The following is a 23,630-nucleotide window of genomic DNA, read 5'->3' on the forward strand; positions in this document are numbered from 1 at the left end:
TCTAAAAAAACACAAGACCTATAAAATAATTGATGATCCTAATACTGTACATACAAATACAACTTTTTAAAATATTCCTTTTAAGAAAGATGAAGCCATCATCTGCCTTGATCACCTTGTTCTCACTGAATCGAAGACAAGGATCCAGAGGTGGGTTTCAGCAGGTACTGACCAGTTCTGGAGAACCGGTGGAAATTTTGAGTAGTTCAGAGAACCGGTAGTATAAATTTTGACTGCCCCTGCCCCCATTCTCTGCCTCCCAAGTCCCAGCTGATCAGGAGGAAATGGGGATTTTACAATACCTGCCCCTGGATTGGGGAGGGAATGGGGATTTTGCAGTATCCTTCCCCTGAATTGGGGTGGGAATGTAGATTTTACAGTATTCTTCCCCTGCCACACCCACCAAGCCACACCCACAGAAGCGGTAGTAAAAATTTTTGAAATCCACCACTTCAAGGATCCCTAGTTTGAAGACAAATGTTTGTGAGAGGCATCTAGTATTTTAGATAAACGTAGCACAATATTATGATGTAGATTTTAGCTTCTTGTACTTTTTTGTTTCTTCTCCACAGCATTTCCATCCCTCTATATTTCTCAGGCCCCATCCATTTCCTATCTCCTTTCATGCCTTCCTGGTTTTTCCACTTTTTTTTATTTTCTTTGTTCTGCTCAAAGTCCAACTTGACTTGGGGGAGGGAAAGGGGGAATGTTTATCTGCCCTCAGGCTTCTTCAACACATTGCCAACAGTTGAAAAATATTAATAATGCAGAGATGTATGCAACAATATCTACACCATGTCAGTACTATCTTTAAGTAGAATGCAATAATGCTGGTAAGTGCCTTATTCTAGTGTTAAATTTATATTTACCAACAAAGAAATTGTTGATTCTGATTCTAATTATATGTAGTTGTTTGGCTTGATCCTTTTTAACATAACAGAAATAAAGGAGACTAGTATAGATATATTTCAAGCTATTTAGCTCTCGTCAGCTAGCCATTCCTTTCTGGGATTTGAACCTGGGCTACTTACATATTAGGTTACTTACATACCGTTACGAACCGGTAGTAAAGGTAAGTAGAGCCCACCCCTGGTAAGAATACAAGCAACAAGGTTACAGTCATACAGTCATAAGTGGGAGGAGGTGGGTGATAGGAATGATGAGAAGATTAATAGTAATGCAGACTTAGTAAATAGTTTGACAGTGTTGAGGAAATTATTTATTTAGCAGAGTGATGGCTTTCAGGGAAAAACTGTCCTTGTGTCTAGTTGTCTTTGTGTGCAGTGCTCTATAGCGTCGTTTTGAGGGTAGGAGTTGAAACAGTTTATGTCCAGGATGCGAGAGGTCTGTAAATATTTTCACAGTCCTCTTTTTGACTCATGCAGTATACAGGTCCTCAATGGAAGGCAGGTTGGTAGCAATTGTTTTTTCTGCAGTTCTAATTATCCTCTGAAGTCTGTGTCTGTCTTGTTGGGTTGCAGAACCAAACCATACACAAGTATGTTTATATATTTACATACAATATCCAAAATATATTTTCCCTGCCTGCTTCTTCAAATTATATTTACTTCTGCAGATTGAATCAGCAGATGAAATGAGAGGTTGAGGAAAGGTGTTTTTTTTTTGTTTTGTTTTTTGATTTATCAGAACACTCTGAAGCTGCTTTCCTTTTTTTAAATTCTTTTACAGATTTAGCTGGTTCCATGCACAGAGGAATCTGTTTCCATTGAAAAAAACTAAAACTAATATTTTGATAGCTGAGCTTGGTCTAAGGAGGTAAGGTTATAAACGCTGCCACCATAAATAAATGAAACTCAGGCTGTTTGATTTCATTACAATGAAGAATAGAGATTATTGAAGCATTCGTTGGGGAAATCTGGGGGGACGGTGGACCATTAAGATCAAATTCTATCACAGGAAAGCAGGCATTAAGGCAACTGAGATCTGAAAGCAAAGACATTTGCTCATGATAACCTACCTGCCCAAAACTCAAAGCAGCTAACAGCACAAAGCATTACAATGCTGGTTCTAATGAGAAAACAATAATCCAATAAGATCAGAATCATACAAGCCTTGGTTTTCCCTGTGGCACTCTGTGGAAACAAAGATGGACTTTGAAGAAGCAGAATAAGAGTATTAGCACTTTTGAATTTTGACTCCTGAATTTTGAGAATACCATGGATAATAAATAAAATGAACTATTGAGCAAATCAACCCAGATTTTTCAATTAAAGTACAAACAATAGACTTAAATTATTCTACTTCAGACATATTACATAAAGAAAGATGGAAGAAAAGAGAAGAGGAGGGCTAGCAGCAAGATAAAGAGACTCAGTTACAGTGGCAATGAATATACTATTGTAAGATCTGAAGGACCAAGTTAGGACATGCAATCAGTCATGCAATCATGCAATCAGTTTACGTCCACGATGGCGAATCTATGGCATGCATGCCAGAGGTGGTATACAGAGCCCTCTCTGTGGGCACACACAGCTGCTCTCCTGGTTTCCAGTATGCAAATGCACGCCAGCCAGCTGGTCTTCACTGGAGCACCGGAAAACAGACCAAAAGCACCCCAAAACAGGCCATTTTCAGGCCATTTTCTGGGCTGTTTTTAGGCCGTTTTCAGGCCACTTTTTGGGTTCAGGCCATTTTCCATTTTTTGGCCTGAAAATGGCCTGTAAAACAGCCTGAAAATGGCCCAATAAACGGCATGAAAATGGCCTGAAAACGGCCCAAAAAACAACCTAAAAATGGCCGTAATCGACCAAAAACCAGGCATGCACATGCCGGCCAGCTGGTCTTCAGTTTTCCGGCACTCTGGCGCATGCACATGCACATGTATGCATGCATGTTCTGGTTTGGGCACTCAGTGCCAAAAAGATTTGCCATCACTGGTCTATGTGATCACTAAGTACAGGTAGTCCTTGACTTACAACAGTTCATTTAGTGACCATTCAAAGTTACAACAGCACTGCAAAAAAGTGACTTATGTCACTATACACACAGTATAGTGTATTGATTACATATGCATTCAAATGTGAACCATCAGGTCTTTAGCCAGGGTACATACAACTTTCATACGTGGCTTCTGAAAATGTAAAAGTAGAGTCCATTTGTTGATCAGGGAAACATAACCTGGGAAGACTTGCACATACAGGTTGATCCTTCTTTCTGAGCATATTTACAAGAGCAGCAAGTAGCTGCTCTCTATTGCAAGGGGAACTGCTGATGTCAATGAAATGAAGCAGCAATCTCCACAGGTGACATGTTCAACTTGACTTGGAAAAGGGAACAGCTGCAAAGGTGTCTGCCTGACTGGGTGGCCAAAAATGTTAAGACAGTGGCTGGGACTGTGTGATCAAAGCTTTGCTTCATTGGGGTTTTTTTTTTTTTATGTCCACTGCAAAACACATTTTAAAAGAGGTAGACTTTGGTTTAACACTAGGGTTTCCCAGCCTTGGCTGGCTGGTGAATTCTGGGAGTTGCTGAATGCATCTTAAAGTTGCCATGGTTGGAAAACCCTGGTTTACATAGTTATAGTGAACATCATGATGTTTTGGGGTTGTTTTTTTACTTCCTCTTGCTCGTGGAAGGGCTGCTCATTCCTCCTTGTGAGTGTTTATATACATTAACATATAATCTGAAGCAGGGGTGAAATCCAGTAGGTTCTGGCAGGTTCTGGAGAACCAGTAGCGGAAATTTTGAATAGTTCGGAGAACTGGAAAATACCACCTCTGGCTGGCCCCAGAGTGGGGTGGGAATGGAGATTTTGCAATATCCTTCCCCCAGGAGTGGAGAAGGAATGGAGATTTTGCAGTATCCTTCCCCTGCCACGCCCACCAAGCCACACCACACCCACCAAGCCGCGCCCACAGAACCGGTAGTAAAAAAATTTGAATTTCACCACTCACCTGAAGAATAAATCTGCGGTCTTATCTTCTTTTCACAGCTAGGAATCTTAAGCAGATCTTTCCCTTAGGAATTCCCTTACAAATGACTTGATGGTTTTTGTTTTGTTTGCTTTTAAATTTGTTCTTGTTTTGTACAAACAAGTCGGAGATTTGGGAGTATAAAAAATGCCCCTCTTTTATTCATGGACAAGGTAAAAGGAATAATACAAAGTTACCCAAGTATCATATCTGAGGAGTTTACAAATCAGTATTGTTAAAGGAAAATGTCCAAGCCTTAATAGGTTTTAAGCTACCTTTTTATTTAAAAAATTGCTCAGTGAATAAACAAAATTCAAACAGAGTTTGGCATATGAGCACACTAAAAAACATTATGTAAGATGAAAGCACCAAAATATATTTTTTTTGAAAAACCTGGTCTGGCTTCTTTTTGTTTGGCTCTGAGAAAGGAGGGGAAAGGAACTTTCCAGTTCATTCTGTTAATACCACAAAGAACCTTATTTCCTTTTATAGAGAATAACTGCCTGTTTTATTTCCAAGTATACATGAGGTCTAACATACCAGGCTGGGAATGCACCCTTAATCACATCCACATGTTGTAGCAGAATGAAAGATCTGCATACAAACACATACATGTCAGGGACATATGCTTACATAGATCCTTAACATTATCTTAACATTAAAATTTAGTTCCGACACTTAATATTACAATTACCTGTTCCAATATAAGAGACAATTAAATCTACATCCAACTCAGGGGTGCTATTCAGCAGGTTCTGACAGATTCTGGAGAACTGGTAGCAGAAATTTTGAGTAGTTCGGAGAACTGGCAAATACCACCTCTGGCTGGTCCCAGAGTGGGGAGGGAATGGGATTTTGCAGTATCCTTCCCCTGCCATGCCCACCAAGCCATGCCCACAGAACCGGTAGTAAAAAAAATTGAATTCCACCACTGATTCAACTGTTGGTATATTGAAGTTATTATCATTGGCTTGTTTCCCTACAGGGTGGGCAAATGTTACAGAAAGAGCAAAAAGCAAAATATGTGTTCATTATTAATTTTAAGCCCATCTCTCCCTTTAGCTAGTAAAACTGGGTGGACTTAGAAAAGGAAGAAGCTGTTGTGGCTCCGATCCCTGAGCCCATCTTATCGGAGGAAGAAGGCTCCGAACATGAAGGAGAGGAGCCGGCCAGGCCTCCCTCTCCAGGCCCCTCCTCTCTGGCTATGCCTCAGGTGCCTGCCGAGGGAGAAGAGATTGACCAGGAGCCAGGTGTCTCCGATGACAGCGATGGTGATACGTCGTTCCTGGATCCACGCCAACAAAGGCGAGATAAACGTTTGCAGCAGATGAGGAGGCGTGCCAGGGATTAAGCTGAGTCACTGGACCACACCCCACAGGCTATATAAAAGAGTGTGGTGGCCATTGAGACTCTGTGACGGACAAAGCTAACTTCTGGCTAGTCACTTTGTACAACGCCTGAATCTGCTGAAGGTTTCTGTCTGAGCTGGACTGTTTTTGAAAACTGTGTGTATTTGTCGGTGTTTATCTGGTGGAGGAAAACTCCCTCTTCTTGAAGTAAAGCACTTGGCAGATGGTTATCGTATTGCTGCCAAGTTCCTGATAACGAACCTGGTGTGTGCCAAGTAATTCTTTAACCCCCGGCTGGCTGTTTGTGTGTGTGTGGGGACGGGGACAGAACAGAAGCAATGTGATAAGGTTGGGGAAGGAAATGTATTTTAGCCTATTCTTTAATATAAATTCTTGGATGGGTGTCTACTTATTGGTGAGCCAGACCAAAATATGACAGTTTATAATTTTTATTAAAAAAAAAATATTCAAAAATAAAAGACAAATCTAAAAGGACAAAATAGAAGAATAAGAAATAAAGAGTAGAGGAAAAAGTGCAGGAAACAAACAACAAAAAAGAAACAAATAGAAAAAAGTAAAATAAGAGAGAACACAAGTCAGAAAACTTTCTATTGTAAAATCTTCTTTACAATAGAAATTAGCAAACTTATTATCCGATTTCCTTCTTTAGTTTTACAAAAATTCCTTCAAGCCCTTGTTTAGTCCTTTTTCAGTTATCAAATCCATAAATTATCACTTAATTTTTCTCTATCTTATAGCAAAGACTGTAAAAGTTTCCAGTCTTTTAAAAAAGTACATGTTTTAGCCTTGACCACGTAAGTCAGTTTTGCCATTGCTTACAATTCTGACATCTTCTCAGCCCATTCCTCCATTGTGGATTTCCACCATTCCCCTATTGTTATGGATATAATAGTCTGACCAGAGTTACCACATATAAAAACAATCTTCTATGAGTTTTTTTTTCTAATTGGTTATCCATAAGTCCCAGTAAGAAAAATCCTGACTTCTTTTCAACATTAATCTTTAAGATTGTTTTTGTATCATTATACTTACTGTATGAATTTGCATCCAGAATTTTATAGCTTTTTTACAAGTCCGCCATGCAAGGTAAAATGTTTCTTCGCGTGTTTCACATTTCCTAAATTGCTTATATATCTTTCATAGATTTTTCAGTGCCATATACCAAAAAGTACATTGTTTTATACAAATTCTCTCTTAAATTATAAAGCATTATGAATTTCAACCCATTTACTCACATTCCCTCTTAACATTTGTATATAACATTTGTATGTTATATTCATAAGGGGACATGGTGGCTCAGTGGCTAAGGTGCTGAGCTTGTTGATCAGAAGGTGGGCAGTTCAGCGGTTCAAATCCCTAGCGCCGCATAATGGAGTGAGCTCCCGTTACTTGTCCCAGCTTCTGACAACCTAGCAGTTCAAAAGCATGTAAAAAATGCAAGTAGAAAAAATAGGGACCACCTTTGGTGGGAAAGTAACAGCGCTCCATGCACCTTTGGTGTTTAGTCATGCCGGCCACATGACCACAGAGATGTCTTCGGACAGCGCTGGCTCTTTAGCTTAGAAATGGAGATGAGCACCGTCCCTAGAGCTGGAAAATGACTAGCACACATGTGCTGGGAAAACTTTACCGTTACCTTTATTCATAGTTCATTTTATCATACAATTCTTAACTTGTTCTTAAGTTTCATGAAAGCTTATGCATTTAATAAAAGCTTGTACAATTCATCATTTCCACTTAACTAATTTTCAGATTCTTGACTAATTCCAGTCACTTGGTTGTCTATACTCCAGCTTTCTCTTAGTTGTGTATATGAAAACCATTGTAAACTCTATCCCTCTGCAGTCAGTTATTCTCTTGACTTAGGTTTTACCTCTTCCTGTATTAATAGGAATCTTAATAAGCAATCCATTTCTCTCTATCTGCCATTTTTTTTTTTATTAGATGCTGCCTAGGCTGAGAGCATAAAGGTATGATAGCTTATTGCATTTTGAACATACTGTAAATTTGAAAACACTGCCTGTATAATATTCTTCTGCCTTATTCTTCTTCTTCTGCCTGGAAATAATACAAAAATTGGGTTCTGAATGAAACTAAAGTCTGATTTTGATACATTGCTGTACTGTCTTTGGTTTTAAAGCACATGCTGCATAAAATTACTCCTATTCTTAGATGTGAAACTGTATTTTTTTTCTGTATTATAAACATATGATATAAAAATAATTACTTAGAATTATCTCAGATTAATGGAAGGGGAGAAGAAACAGTATTTTTAAAAGGCTTATGAAACAGCAAGCTTAAATGAATTCTTGCACATGTTCTTTAAATATTATCCTGGTTGCTTAGCTTGAAAAGATACACAGCTGGGAGAAAGAAAAACAGGGCATATCAGGAAACAATGTTTTGTGATATAATTTTCTTCAAAAAGCTCTTCCTTTTTACTTTGTGAAATCCAGAAATGATGATAATGGGAATAACAGTAATAACAACCACAACGATATACTATATAAAGAAGCAATGTGATTTTATTAAGTCAGGTTCTGATTGGGTTTTTATAGGCATATGACACTTGATTCAATTGGGCAATTTGACCTGTTGTCATCTCAATAAATGGTGGGTTAGCCAGGATGCCAAAGTTGATTTAGTTTTTCAATCAGATGCTTTGAAGATGATGTAAGCATGTTTTTCTACTTTTCCAGGAAGAAAATGTGTAACTCCAAAAGGAAAAAGCCAAATATGGCAATAGATTAGCCTGCATTCATGTCCTAAAATGGGATTTTTGATTGAGATTAATAAAGGCACTCTTCAGACAGGGTAGACCACATTGTTAATGCAAAAATTCCTTAAATGTATCTTTTTACTGGACAATTGGGACTAGGAGGGAACCCACTATACTTTGGAAAGCTAAGAAAACATCCAATTCATGGCATTTTTTTCCCGCAAAAAATGAGCTAAGTCAGGAGGTCAGTATGTGAAGAATTTCAGAGCTCGATGAGTAGACCAACATACAAGATACATTTAATTTACATTTGTCACTTTATCTCAGAAGCTGCAGGATTTTTCTACATATTGATGTGAGGGTGTTTTATCCATTTGTATTGCTAGTATAAAATCCTACAATTTCAAGAGTCTAATGTTACAGCTGCATGGTTTGATGATGATGGTGTAGAGAGAGGGAGGGAGAGAGAGAGATTCTCTTTCAATAAACGAATAAATAATAACAGAGTTGAAAGGGACTTTGGAGGTCTTCTAATCCAATTCCCTGCTCAGGCAGGAAACTCTATACCCTATACCTGTGATGGCGAACCTATGGCACGCGTGCCACAGGTGGCACATGGAGCCATATCGGTGGGCACGTGAGCATTGCCCTAGCTCAGCTCTGGTGTGCATGTGTGCACTGGCCAGCTGATTTTCTGGCCTTCTGGGCCCACCGGAAGTCGGGAAACAGGCTGTTTCCAGCCTCCGGAAGGCCTCCGGAGGATATGGAAGGTTGTTTTCACCCTCCCTGTGCTCCAAGAAAGCCTCTGAAGCCTGGGGAGGGTGAAAAAATGGGCCTACCAGGCCCACTGTGCCATCGCGTGCCAAAAGCGGGGGGCAGCATGGGGGAGCGTGTGCATGCGCAGGGGGGTGGGGCGCTTGAATTATGGGTGTGGGCATAAGCACACACAACCCCCTGCGCTCCCCCCGCTTTTGGCACGCGACGGCCAAAAGGTTAGCCATCACTGCCCTATACCATTTCAGACAAATGGTTGTCCAATCTCTTCTTAAAAATCTCCAGTACTGGAGCACCCACAACATCTGGACGCAAGTCATTCCATTGATTAATTGTTCCATCAATTAATCTGTCAGGAAATTTCTCCTTAATGCTAGGTAGGTTCTCTCCTTGAGTATCCCTCAGTTAAGCTCTTTTCTGGTTCAGTTTATGAAGCTTAGAAACACCCACACACCCACACACCCACACACACACCCACACACACACACACAAAATAGGCAACAGTCCTGCTGAGTGCCAAAGAATATAGGACAAAGAGAAATGCTTCCCTTACCTCACCTTCCCTCTACAAGCAGTTAATTTATACTGCATGAATGAGATAGGATAAAATGGGCCTGGTAGCTCAACAGACTAAAAGCATTGTGATTAACACCAGCTGTCTGCAATTACTGTAAGTTCGAATCTCACCAGGCTCAAGGTTGACTCAGCCTTCCATCCTTTCTAAGGTAGGTTAAATGAGGACCCAGTTTGTAGGGGCAATAAGCTGACTTTGTATAAATATAAAAAAAATATGAAGGCTATTGCTTAACGCATTGTAAGCCACCCTGAGTTTCCGGAGAAGGGCGGCATATAAATCATTTTTTTTTAAAAAAAATTCTTTTTATTGAATCTTTAGCCTGAAAACTACAACAAAATGCTATTTGTTTATGTAGGCATATGAGCAGTTTGAAAATATTTTAGATTTTTTTTTTATTGTTCCAGGAATTGGGGAAAGGAATTAGATTTTCACCCTCTCCTGCTTTCTGCATTTTAATGTATCAATTCAAAGGAGACTCTGCTTATTGTTATTTAACAAAAAATGAAAATCATCTACCCTTTTGCAAGAAAGATATTTTAAAAATATTGGTAGGTTCTTAGCACTTTTTTGCTGCTCACGTTTGAAGAGCGAAGCAGAGTGGAAATTTGTTTTCTCTAATCCTGTCAAAACCACCCAGAGATTAGTTATTGGTTTCTTGTCTTTTGCCAGGAAATGCACTTTCATTGCAGACAGCAAGACACCGTGCAGTACAAGATCAGTCACAATAATGAATGTATCATCTTTATTGCCTGAAATCACATTTTAGAAGTTTTAAAAGATATTTCACAATAATACCGTACAATGGAAAAGCTTCCAAATAGGAATATCACATTTGAGAAGCAATCTTCTGAAAATAATATAATTTAGATGGGTAACCTTTGACCTTCTTGCTCCTCCCAACCATCCCATGCCATATCACCAAATGTAGAGATCTTTGGAATAGAAGCTCAATTATTCCTGGAGCTTCTCAGATTGCCAGGTCTTATATATATATAAACATAGATAGCAGTGGTTCCATAGGTTGTCATCTGGAAGATCCTCTCTTACTTCTGAGACTCACTCTAGATCAGGGGTGTCAAACTCAATCACGTCATGGCCCGGATTGTGACGTATTGTGGTGTTTTTTGCCTTTGCTGAGCCAGGGTGGGCATGGCCTGTGCCTGATGTATCCAGCCCATGGGCCGCCAGTTTGACAGGCCTGCTCTAGATGGTCTTCAGAGTTCCTAGGGAAAAAAGACATTGAACTTGCAAAATAGCAATTCTATATATAAGATCTGTGGTGGCACAGTTAGAATGTAATATTGCAGGCTAAGTCTGCCAACTGCCAGCAGTTCAATCCTGACTGGTTAAGATTGACTCAGCCTTCCATCCTTCCAAGGTCAGTAAAATGAGGACTCAGACTGTTGGGAACAATATGCTGACTCCAGAGGTGGGTTTCAGCAGGTTCTGACCAGTTCTGGAAAACCGGTAGTGGAAATTTTGAGTAGTTAGGAGAACCGGTAGTAAAAATTCTGATGGCCCTGCCCCCATCTATTCTCTGCCTCCCAAGTCCCTGCTGATTGGGAGGAAATGGGGATTTTGCAGTATCCTTCCCCTGAAGTGGGGTGGGAATAGTGATTTTACAGTATCCTTCCCCTCCCACGCCCACCAAGCCATGCGACGGCCACGAAGCCACACCCACAGAACCGGTAGTAAAAAAAATTTGAAACTGACCACTGGCTGACTTCGCAAACCACTTAGAGTGGGCTGTAAAAGCACTATTTTATTTTTATTTATTTATTTTTATTTATTAGATTTCTATACCGCCCTAGTATCACTATGAAGTGATAAGTCTAAGTACTATTGCTATTGCTATATAATTACCTATTGAGGTTCTATCTAGAAATCAGCATGCATATCTTTAAACTTCAGATACTGTATCATCTTCCTGGAAATGCATTATGATTTAAAATCAACTTCTAAAATAAATTGTGTGTGTGTGTGTGTGTGAGAGAGAGAGAGAGAGAGAGAGAGAGAGAGAGGGAGGGAGGGAGAGAGAGAGTATCCCTAGCACCATGAATAAGAACATTACTGTTCTTACAAGAGCCTTGATAGTACAGTGGTTACGCCCTGTTATTAACACAGCTGCCTGCAATTTACTGCTGGTTCGAATCTCTCCAAGGCTCAAGGTTGACTCAGTCTTCCATCCTTTCTAAGGTAGGTGAAATGAGGACCCAGTTTGTGGGGGCAATAAGCTGACTTTGTATAAATATACAAAAGTATGAAGGCTATTGCTTAACGCATTGTAAGCCGCCCTGAGTCTCTGGAGAAGGGCGGCATATAAATCAAATTAAAAAAAAAAAAATTACTGTTGGTTAGGATCTCCTGACTAAAATGTACAAATCAATCATTCTGGGGCTATGTTCACATAGCCTTCTGGAACAACTTTCCGCCAGAGAGCCAGAGCTTCAATACTTCCTGCCTTGAAGAAAGCCATGAAGTCCTTGTTTTTTCACAGAAATTAGGCCGGGACATTAGAGGAATCAACAGCAAGGTTCTATGAAGTGGAATTGTATCACTGTAGGAATTTCATTTTAATTGCTATACAGTTTTTATCCTATATTAGCTGCCCAGGGACATATATAAATGGGTGACTGAAGGTTTAAATGATAAATAAATTATAAATGATAAACAACCAACTAGGCCCGTGATGGCGAACCTGTGGCACGCATGCCAGAAGTGGCACACAGAGCTACTCTTCTGGTTTCTAGCACATGCATGTGCACCGGCCACCTGGTTTTTGGGTTGCAAGTGCACCAGCGTACATGAAGACCAGCTGGCCGGTGCATATGTGCAGGCTGGAAACCCGAAAACCACCTGTGCATGTGTGCAGTGCATGTGTGTGCCGGCCAGCTGGTCTTCGGGTTTCCGGCACTCCGGTGTGCGTGTGAACACAACCGTTCCAGTTTGGGCGCTTGGTGCCAAAAAGGTTTGCCATCACTGAACTAGGTTAAAATGAAGTTGGGTAATTAATAGTTTACATGCTATGAATGCCAGCCATTGTTTATTATATTGTATGAGCCAAAGCTTCAGTATAATTATTTGTTTAGACACACAATCATACAGTGTCCCAGTATAAGAATTATATTTTGTTATCCTAGGTTAGCATTTGTATGAAGCTATCTCAACAGACACAGCAAAAAAAAAATACCAAAATCAAATGTACAGTAGTTAAACCAAAAAATAATTATGATTACAGTTCTGTCTGCTAACTTTAGGGCAAAGTTTATTCAGTGGAATTTACTTTTGAGTAAACTATGCAAAACATTGCACTATTTATATTTGCAAGCCAGTATTCAGTACTTATATCTGCAATGTGCTTTCTGCTGTTGTCTGAATTTTGGATTGGTTTTCCTGCCTGCTGTGGATTACATCATAGCATCCAGTATATATTCATATAAAAGTGTGAGAAAGAATGATATGAACGCTTATATGCACAGTCGCTTGACATGTAAATGCAAGTTGAATATGCAGGCACAGACACAAAAAGACATTCATCCCAAATGGGATTTGCAAAATGTCTTACAAATATGTACTTGTCCATGAATAATAAAGACTGATTTTTATGTCATTGCTTCCCTCTAGTGGAAAATCATTAAAGTGGTTCATAGACTTTTCCTGAAATGATTGTTAATACCATGAATCCTGCAATAACAGGGACTACAGTATATGGAAAATCATCAATGGCTCACTTAGAAGCTGTAAAGGAAGCTAGTGGGACTTATAACAAAGCATCAGTCTGCCTTTTTATCCATTCCAGTCCTCTTCCTGTTTTTTGAAGCTCCACTGAGGCCTCCAGTCTCTTAATTATTTTAGTTTAATGAGATCCCTCAAGCCTGTGGATATTCCCTCTTGGTCTCATGCACTGGATCAGCATTCTCAAATTGAGTTTCTTATTAGTTTACATAAAAAGCAGTGAACTCCAAGCATTCATTTATTCATCTCCTTTCTGTCATTGGCCTGAAATCATGAGTAAGCAAGGCAGGGTATTGCAGATTCATTCTAAATATGACCTTGCAATTCTGCAATATTTTTTTTGTCTTTTAATGACTCCGTAATCCCTTGAATCGGGGTGGAGTTGGGGCAACTAATGGACCTGAGTGTTTACTGGCCGGATGCCCTTCCTGTCACCAATGCAGAGTTCGCAGCTGATATTTACTTAGTGTGCCCAGAGAGAGAAATATCTGCCGCTACCTAGGATTGAACTCAGAGCCTCCTGATTGTGAGGTGAGAGCTCCACTCTAGGCCACTTCTGCACCACTCCACCTAGCAATTCTGCAATGATATGTGAAAATAATTACGCTGTGAATATGGGATGCTGATGTAGTTGGGATTGGGACTCACACCAGAATTTTTCTTTTTCTATTTTTCTTTTCTTTTTTTCTTTTTCTTTTTTTGAGGGAGGAGATATTATGTTTCATAATTAGTCATGTTTTTCCAAAAAAACATCATAGACAAACATATTTATGAATGAGTTTAGGACTTAAATATAAAAGTCTGATTGATCTCTGGAAATTACAGTCGCTGTAAAATATACTATGAAGTCCTCATCCACCTGTCTACTCTGCCTGTCAGTCTGAAATTTATATACAGATAAATCTTAGGATGCTTGCTTTCTGCCTAATCCTGATGAAACAGTTCACAGCAAAAGAAAACATGGTTTTATTATACTGTTGTGTTTTCCCTACAAAAATATATTATATACTCAGTACAACATATTCTACTAACACAAGTGTTTTATCTTAAGCTTGTAATTTAGTACATTACTATGCCTTAGAATAGGGGTGTCAAACTCGCGGCCCATGGGCTGGATGCATCACACGCTGACCATTCCCACCCTCAGTTTAGTGAAGGGGGAAAGAGTTGTGATACATCACGTGACGACAACATGTCAGTGCAAATTTGACACTCCTGACCTAGAACAACTAGTTTCACGCTACATATTTTTTCTCTATATACAATACCCATGCAACTGTTTCTTAATAACTAAAGGGAAGGAACTGAATTTCATTGTCTCTCACTTAACAAAATCACATGCAAAACAATCCAAATTTTAAAGAAAATGGCCTAAGCCATATATAATAACTTGCTTGTCTAGAGGTTTCTAGAATTATTCCTGTTTCCATCATCTCATACATCTGCTTAAGTCTGTACTCCTATAGATGTAACAGTGATTATTCTACAACACTGTAGATTTAGAGAATAGATACATAGTACATGCTTCAAGGTGTTATTTTTCCAGAAAATATATATTAGACACATATATTTAAAGATGCATATTTAGATATATGTTGTTTAGACAAAAGTAGAAATAGGATTTAGGACATTTTATTACCATGCCTTCAGCTTTCTTATCTGGAGGAGTAGGATAACAAAGCTTATCACAGTAGTAAGCAGAAAATCCATGTCATCCCACTCTAGATAATTTAGACATAAAAACAGCTTGTTTTATATAAAGAATACTTGCACAGAATTTCACTGTCAGATTATAGTGCAGCCACAACAGTATCTTTCTGGATAGTCCAGGGCATAGACTTTGTTCTCTGTTCCGTAGATATAATAAATATATGACTTTGCAGCATATCGATAATGGACTTCAGTCACAGGAACTAGCTCTATGGTCTGTCGCTGAGAAAATAAAATAAAATATCATTGTCATCAGATATAATAATGTTCTCACGCTGAGGTCTGCACTCTATCTACTGGAAATTTTATCTCTTGTTTTATTAAAATATATGCATTCTTTGGGCATGCACAATTAGCATCTCATGAATATTATTTTAGTTGAGCTTTCTGACAGACTAATGTGGACTCTAGAGTTGTGTGCATGCTTTAAACAATGAAATCTACTGTGTGTCACAATAGAACCCAGAAATAAAATAGATAATGCTAATGTGTTTTGTGTTTTCTCCCTCTTTCTCTGTATTATTTTCCATATATATGTGTGTGTGTGTGTGTGTGTGTGTGTGTGTGTGTGTGTGTGTGTGTGTGTGTGTGTGTATAGTAAGAAATAAGTGGATTGTGTACTGTGAAATTATTACCATTACATTTAATATACTGGGTATAATTTGGGGGGCACTGTATCTTGTATGCATACAATAAATGTATCAAGGTCTTTCTATTAAGGGATTTGGCAAAGTATACCCATGTCTAGTAAATGTGCCATTTGCAAGATAAAAAGAAAACCAAAAGTGGATCATTATAAAAGACTCAACAAAATTTATAAAATGCATATCATATGTTTTAGTTTCCTGGGCTATTGAAGCACAAGTCAAAACTAGAAATATTTAATAACTGTCCCTTTAAACTGATAATATTATTGAATGTGTTCCATACATGAATTTGACACTCCTTCCACACAGTTTAAAATATCACATAAAAATATTGATTGTGTGACTGACATAGAAAATTGGTCGAGTCCCTCAGCAAATAAACAACTATTACAATCAAGATGTCTATCCCCCTCCCCCCCAAAAAAAACATTGCTTTATTGGGCTGGATGCTATATGCAATGGGCAATATTATTTACATTACATACTTAATCTGTACTAATACAAAATATATTTTTATAAATTCAGCATGAGGATTTCCATTTTTCTACCATACGATGTGATCCTTGTTCATGAAACAAACATGCCTTACAAAAGGCAGATACTTTGCAATGTACTTGTGTCTTTACTACATAATTGTCTTATTCACAGGGATAAAATAAGCAAGAAGGATAGATGTAAATAAATAGTTGAACAATTTACTACCATTGTTTAAGTGCCTAACCATTATGACTGCCTGATTCTTCTAGTGCCACCCTTAAATGCCAGAAGTTCTGGAAGAGGGAAAAATGTAGCTCTCTCCCAAGCTACTGACATCTTTATCATTCCATAATTCAGACAAATTCAACCATAGCTTTCACACAGCTTCAACCCTAACCCCCACCCCCCCACCGCCCCTACCCTAATGGCCTTCTGCAAAGTGGTGAAGACCTGGCTCTTCCAGCAGGCCTGGGGCCGTTGATCTCGTTATAATGATCTTGCGAGACCCAGCCACGAATTGGAGTGCATGTGTTTTAACGTTTTTAAAGTTTTTAATGTTTTAATGTTTTTCTTTTTAAGATTTTTTATGGGATTGTTTACATTGTTTTATTCTTTGTTGTAAGCCGCCCAGAGTCCCTTGGGAGTTGGGCGGCATAGAAATGCGACTAAATAAATAAATAAATAAATAAATAAATAAATAAATAAATAAATAAATAAATAAACCTACCACATAGGTATTCACATCCCAGTCTCAGAACCTATGAGAGATTTATTTATTTTATTTATGCATTGATTAAATTTTTATACTGCCCATCTACCCTACAAGGTGACCCAGGTTGAATTACAAGCTATAAAATAAGTAATATATATACATACATACATACATACATACATACATACATACTTAAAACATTAAAACTGCACAGATTAATGTATGATTAAAACCAGTACTAAAATTGAAACTAAGAGAACCAAGAGATGGACGAGACTGGATGAGGTCTTCTTACCCACAAGCCAGCTTTTAACACCCTTCCGAAAGGCCAAAAGGGAGGGGACAATTCTCACATCTGGCAGTAGGATGTTTCACAGGGATGGGCCCACAGCAGAAAAAGATCTTCTCCTTGGCCTCCATCTGCTTCAATTCCTTAGCAGATGAGATCCACAGCAGGCCTCTTTCACTTGTGTGAGTGGGGTGAATGTGTCCCATTAGGAAAAGACAGCTCCTCAGATACCCTGGATCCATGCCATGTAGGGCTTTATAGTTAACAATGAACACCTTGAATTGTACCCAGAAGCAAACTGTAACCCATGCAACTCGCACAGTAACAGTGATGTGTGCAGTCTTACGTCCTCCCAGAACTATGCATTCTAGTTGCAGCTTCCGAATACTCTTCAGGTATCACACTCCCCAAGAGTGTGATCAATTCCACCCCTTTCTCTGGTCAGAGGTTGGTGCAAGATAGATTTCAGACAGGATGACATCACTGTCCTTACCCAACTGAGTCTCAGTTATATATGGGACATGGATGGATGAACTCTTATTATTCATAGATCTAGAGTTGACCTGCAACATTTTGAAGCAAGGAATTCTGACAATCGGATGACCTACATTCCAGAAAGGAGTTACCTTCTCAGAAGTAGAGATAAGTCGATTTCTGTTCACATGAAACAATTTACCTATTAGTCCCCAGTTCACTTTCCTTGCTGAGTACTACTAGGATAGAGTTGCTATGCTACCTTGGTTGCATGTTAATGTATCTCCCCTCCAATGACCATAATGCTACTGACTTAGAATGCAAGTGTGTTCAGGTTCATCTCTTCAACCAGGACAGCCTCTCTTATAGGAGCAGGAGCAACAAGCCAGGAAAAAACAAGTCTTGGCTCTCCCAAGTAGTTTAATATTGTGTCCTGCTCATTTTCTGCTATTCCTCCAGTTCCAATATCTCTGTCCATCTTCCATGGTCTTCTAGTCGATCTCTGATTTGGAGAGGGCAGTAATATGCCCTTAGTTCCATGACCTATCCACTTTTCCATCTGTCTACAAGCAGCACTAATATCCCTCCAATACTCATTCTAAACTGTCCTATATTAGAAGCAGAACTATTTGCACCCTGACTTCACATTCAGAAAAAAAAAAGGCAAGTGATGTTTACAAGAGAGAATGTCAAGGGTTGAGCGAGATGGGGAAATAAAGAGTACATATTCCCTTTGGTTCAATTTTCTGCTTAGAAAACACTTTTTTTGGGTTTTTTTTTTCACCTTTATATACATTCCCAAAGTCAGAAAAATACATTTCTTAAAAGGAAGAAATGTATTTCTTCTCACTTGAAAAGGCTGATGTCAGAGACACTTTTAAAGCTGCTTGCTTTTATTTATCCTTTCCTTGATGTGAGCAAACCCTTTCCATTAAGTGAAAAACAAGCTCAGCAAAAACAAAAGCAAAGTGAAGGAATAAAAATGATTCAGTATGCCATAATTCCAGAAATATTTTGCTAGTACCATCAGTGCTAGCTGGTGTCATCCATAGTAGACTCCTTCTGCCCCGAGTCCTAACAACTTTAAAGAAAACACAAAAAGCATTTCCAAGCTGTGGGACTCCTTTGAAGCAGGGGTCTTCAAACTTGGCAACTTTAGGACTTGTGGACTTCAATTCCCAGTTTTCCTCACACTGGCTGGGGAATTCTGGGAGTTGAAGTCTATAAGTTGTCAAGTTTGGAGACCTCTGCTTTAAGAATAAACCAGATCCTTTGGCTGTGTATCCTGAAGAAAGATTACAGAGTTTTACAGAGGTTTCTTCCCAAATAAGGGTGACAAGAGTGGAATTTTTGAAATTCAGATTTTCCCTCAAATACATCTTATTTGCATTGGCACCAACGGAAGTGTTCAAAAAAAGGCAAGATGGTAGTGGTGGAAGCCCTACTCTTTGATACATGGGTCAATTTCATTCACATGTACAAATGGCTTCAGTTGTGTTACCACAACCACCGTCTGGCTTTATTGGCACTTCAACCTGAAGATGCCAGAGTTATAGAAGCAGAACAGAGAACACGTATCCATATCCTAACTGCAGCTTCAAGATTGCCCTAAATCAGTGATGGCTAACCTTTTTGCCATCACATGCCAAAAGCAGGGGGGAGCATGGGAGGTCGCATGCCCACACCCATAATTCTATGCCCCCCACCCCTCGTGCATGCGACCCCTCTGCACTCCTCCTGCTTTTGGCACGCGATGGCATGGTGGACTTTCTAGGTGCCTGGGGAGGGCAAAAACAGCCTTCCTCAACACCCCCCCAAGGCCCTCCGGAGGCCGGAAACAGCCCGTTTGCTGACTTCCAGTGAGCCCAGAAGGCCCGTTTTTTGCTCTCTCCAGGCTCCAGAGCCTTTCTAGGAGCCTGGAGAGAGCAAAAAAATGGGCCTTCCCCACCCCCACCCCTCTGAGGCCCTCCAGAGGCAGGAAACAACCTGTTTCCCTACTTCTAGTGGGCCCAGAAGGCCCAAAAATCAGCTGGCCAGTGCATGCATGTTCTCCAAAGCTGAGCTCGCATGCCCACCAATATGGTTCTGTGTGCCACCTGTGGCACATGTGCCATAGGTTCGCCATCACGGCCCTAAATAGTGAAAGTGCAACTGTGGAATTTTGGCATAACCAATCCATGTCTTTGCCAGTAGTATGGGATTTCTATATCCTCCTTTTTCTGGTATATCACCAGAGCAGAAGTAACAATAGCAATAATATATTTTGCCTGCATTAAGAAAGAAAAGTTATTTTCCTTTTATATATATATTTCCATTTCCAGAATGAATTGCTTCATATCAGCTAAAATTTAAGATGCTTAGAATGAAAATATGGAGTCATAAGAAAGCAGTAGGAATTTCAGTACCACCAATATTTGTCACATTGTCATATGCTATGATCTTTCAGCCCACAAATCCTTAAAGGTAAAGTAGAACGTAACAGCATAAAAAAAAACCCTACAGGCTACTGGAATGAGAAATCTATATAATCTATGGTTTTGTAGTCTGGTTGTTGGATCAGAGCTTTCTAAGGAAAACTGAGTAATCTTGTGGTCTATAGAAAGGTCTTTCCATTGGACTGCCAATCATATTTTTTTCACATGGATTTTTTTTTTTTTAATTTGATTTATATGCCGCCCTTCTCCGAAGACTCAGGGCGGCTTACAGTGCGTTAAGCAATAGCCTTCATACTTTTGTATATTTATACAAAGTCAGCTTATTGCCCCCACAAACTGGGTCCTCATTTAACCTACCTTAGAAAGGATGGAAGGCTGAGTCAACCTTGAGCCTTGGAGAGATTCGAACCAGCAGTAAATTGCAGGCAGCTGTGTTAATAACAGGGTGCTTTAAACCACTGTAGTACCAAGGCTCTTGCAATTGGTACTTGGATTTGCAATTGGATCATAAAATGAGAAAGAAATTTGGCATATTTTACATGGAATAATGGAGAGGGAAAAGCCACTCAATATTTTTCTAATTTTTAGGATATTATTATTATTATTTACTTTATTCATTAAACATGAAACTCAGTCAACTGAACATTCAAAAATGCATTATTATTATTATTATTATTATTATTATTATTATTATTATTATTATTATTACATATAAAGAAAAATATACGCATACAGTAAAAATATACTTTTTGCTCTTTATATAGTTATCTTAGGAAACATTCCTAATGTTAAAGACACAATAAATATCAATGCCAAAAATGATCCATATGATAAGTAAAGGTAAAAGTAAAAGAGTCCCTATAGTGGAGTTTTTACTCCACTATAGTTACAGTATAGTCAACTCTAGAGGATGCTGCTCATTTCTATTTTTAGGCCATTGAACTAGTGCTGTCTGAAGGTGTTTTTTTTTTTTTTTTTTGCATTCATGTGGTCAGCATGACATCATATACCTCAGTGCAGAGCATGCGGCAAAACATGATACATTGTTACCAGGGCCGGATTTTCCTATAGGCTAACTAGGCTTCAGCCTAGGGCCTCAAGATCAAGAGGGGCCTACATTCAAATTGTTAGCAAAATTAAAATTACACTTTCACTATAGGTGAAAGGGCCTCATAAGTGGAATAGCCTAGGGCCGTGATGGCGAACCTATGGAGCCATATTAGTGGGCACGCCAGCTCAGCTCTAGGGCGCATGCGCGCGCCGGCCAGCTGATTTTCGGGCCTTCTGGGCCCACCAGAAGTAGGGAAACAGGCTGTTTCCTGCCTCTGGAGGGCCTGGGGAGGGGTGGGGAAGGCCCGTTTTTTTTTTCTTACCTGGCTCCAGATCCTCTCTGTGTATCTGGGAATGGCAAAAACAGCCTTTCCCACTTCCTTGGAGGCCCTATGGAGGCTCAAAGGGGCCATTTCCCCACTCCCGGTGGGACAGGAAGTGACGTTTTTTCCTGTCCCCAGCCTCCAGAGACTCCTAGAGAGGCTCCTACAGACTCCTAGAGACTCCTAGAGAGGTTCTGGAGGCTGGGGACAGCAAAAAATGTCACTTCCTGTCCCACGGGAGTTGGGAAATGGGCTTTTTCAGCCTCCGTAGGGCCTCCAAGGGAGTGGGAAAGGCTGTTTTCGCCGTTCCCAGATACACAGAGGGGATCTGGAACCAGGTAAGAAAGAAAAACGGGCCTACCAGGCCATCATGTGCCAGGAGCGGGGGGGGGCGGGGGGGGGTTGCGCGCGCACGTGCCCACGCGCATGTGTGTGCAACCACCTCCCCCCCCGCTCCTGGCACATGATGGCCTGGTTGGCCCGTTTTTCTTTCTTTCCCTCTCCTGGCACGCGATGGCAAAAAGGTTAGCCATCACTGGCCTAGGGCCTCTTTTCATCTAAATCTGGCCCTGATTGTTACCTTCCCACCAAAGTGGTACCTATTTATCTATTCACATTTGCATGCTTTCAAACTGGTAGATTGGCTGGAGCTGGAGAGAATAAGGGGAACTCACCCCATTGTGCAGTGCTCAAGTCTTGAACCTGGGCTGTTGGCTTTCCAGCTGGCAAGTCCAGTGTCTTAGCCACTGAGCCATCACACCGCCCCTCATATGCTAAGTATAGGTACCTATATGTAATTCATCCAATCATTGACTGTAATCTGGATCATACAGCATAATGTGTCAACTCCTCATTTTCAGAGCACAAAGATTTTTCAAAACTATATAATGAACTCACAGCCTAATCCATTTCTTAAAAGTAGGAGAGTGACTTTCTTTCCAGTCATATAGGATTATCCTCTTTGCTTTTCCTCAAAGTCTCTCTAATCTTTAGTACCTCCATCAATCCTCCTCTTGAAAAAGGGACAATAAATAGAAAAAGCTCCCTACTTATCACATCTTTTAACAACTATATTCACATGGAGGCTTTGGTAGTTTCTAAACATTTAGCAATAATTGATTATTGCAGCAAATATCTTGATGCTCACTCATGTCTCCTCCTGAGTAAGTATGAAGACTGGCCTGTGTGAAAGATAGAATCAAGAAAAGTGGAACTGCATAAATTGTGGCTAGGGATTACAGCAGTGTGGGTTGCCCCCGGTTTGGACTGGTTCGCAAGAACCAGTAGTAAAACCAGCGGGAGGCTCTGCCCACTGACCCGGACGTCATCATAAGTGATCTGCGCATGCACAGAAGCTTTTGCGCATGCGCAGAATAGCACACGGGTGCGATGCAAACCGGTAGTAAAGGTAAGTAGAGCCCACCCCTGGATTACAGGAGCAATGTGTAAATATACTAGGCCTTGTTTGAACTAGTAAATGACTTCTATTTGTGTTTTAATATATAAGGATCTTCTTTTCATGTCTAAACTGCTACAGCACAAATAAAAATAAAATCTTCAGGTCCAGATTTATTTCTGGTTATTGTTGTTGACACATCCATGCAATTTTTTTTTAGAAATTGTTCAGAAATGGTTTGCCTCTATAATACATTCTAAGCAAGTTCATGGTCAGCAAGGGAAAAGAAAGGTAAGTCAGAGAAATTGGTCCTGGTTGTGCAGTGTTTAAATTGCAGTATTGCAGGCAAACTCTGCCCACTGAGTTTGGGATGGGATTCAAAGTTGACTCCGCTTTCCATCCTTCCACAGTTGATAAAATGAGGACCCAGATTGTTGGGGTTAATATGCAAATAATGCTTACATTGTAAACTGCCCATAGAGCAGGGGTGAAATCCAGCAGGTTCTGTCAGGTTCTGGAGAACCGGTAGTGGAAATTTTGCGTAGTTCGGAGAACCAGCAAATACCACCTCTGGCTGGCCCCAGAGTGGGGTGGGAATGGAGATTTTGCAGTATCCTTCCCCTGCCACGCCCACAAGCCACATGCCACATGCACCAAGCCACACCACACCCATGGTAGTAAAAAAAAATTGGATTTCACCACTGCCATAGAGTGCTATAAAGCACTATGAGGTAGTATAAAACCCTAAATGTTATTGCTAATTGAAAAGCATGGGATTAGGAAAAGAATTCCGTTAGTTATATTTTTCCATAAAAATATATATCTATCCTTGCAACCCATCCTCACTTCTAGCATGTCATATGCTGTTCCCTTTTTATAGTATCTTTTTTTAGGATATCTTCCCAACTATAACTGCCCCAGTCTCCCTCTCCCTCTTACTATTCACTCTTCCTTCATATATTCGTTTTGCAATTTGATCTTCATTCATTTTGTCTCATGGCCAAATACTT

General features: G+C 39.8%; 1 protein-coding gene across 1 annotated transcript in view; it reads right to left on the reverse strand.

The window, feature by feature from the left end:
- Positions 1–14,892: 14,892 nt before the first annotated feature.
- LOC139309494 (protein SSUH2 homolog) overlaps positions 14,893–23,630 on the reverse strand; it is a 35,166-nt gene continuing 26,428 nt past the window's right edge. The window contains exon 9 of the mRNA XM_070933580.1: positions 14,893–15,039. Within this exon, the coding sequence (XP_070789681.1) occupies positions 14,893–15,039 (147 nt within the window). The remainder of the gene's footprint in view (positions 15,040–23,630) is intronic.

The sequence above is a fragment of the Pituophis catenifer genome, unplaced genomic scaffold (assembly GCF_029215685.1).
Source record: "Pituophis catenifer annectens isolate HBS135680 unplaced genomic scaffold, rPitCat1.0.hap2 SCAF_2, whole genome shotgun sequence".
Lineage (NCBI taxonomy): Eukaryota > Metazoa > Chordata > Lepidosauria > Squamata > Colubridae > Pituophis > Pituophis catenifer.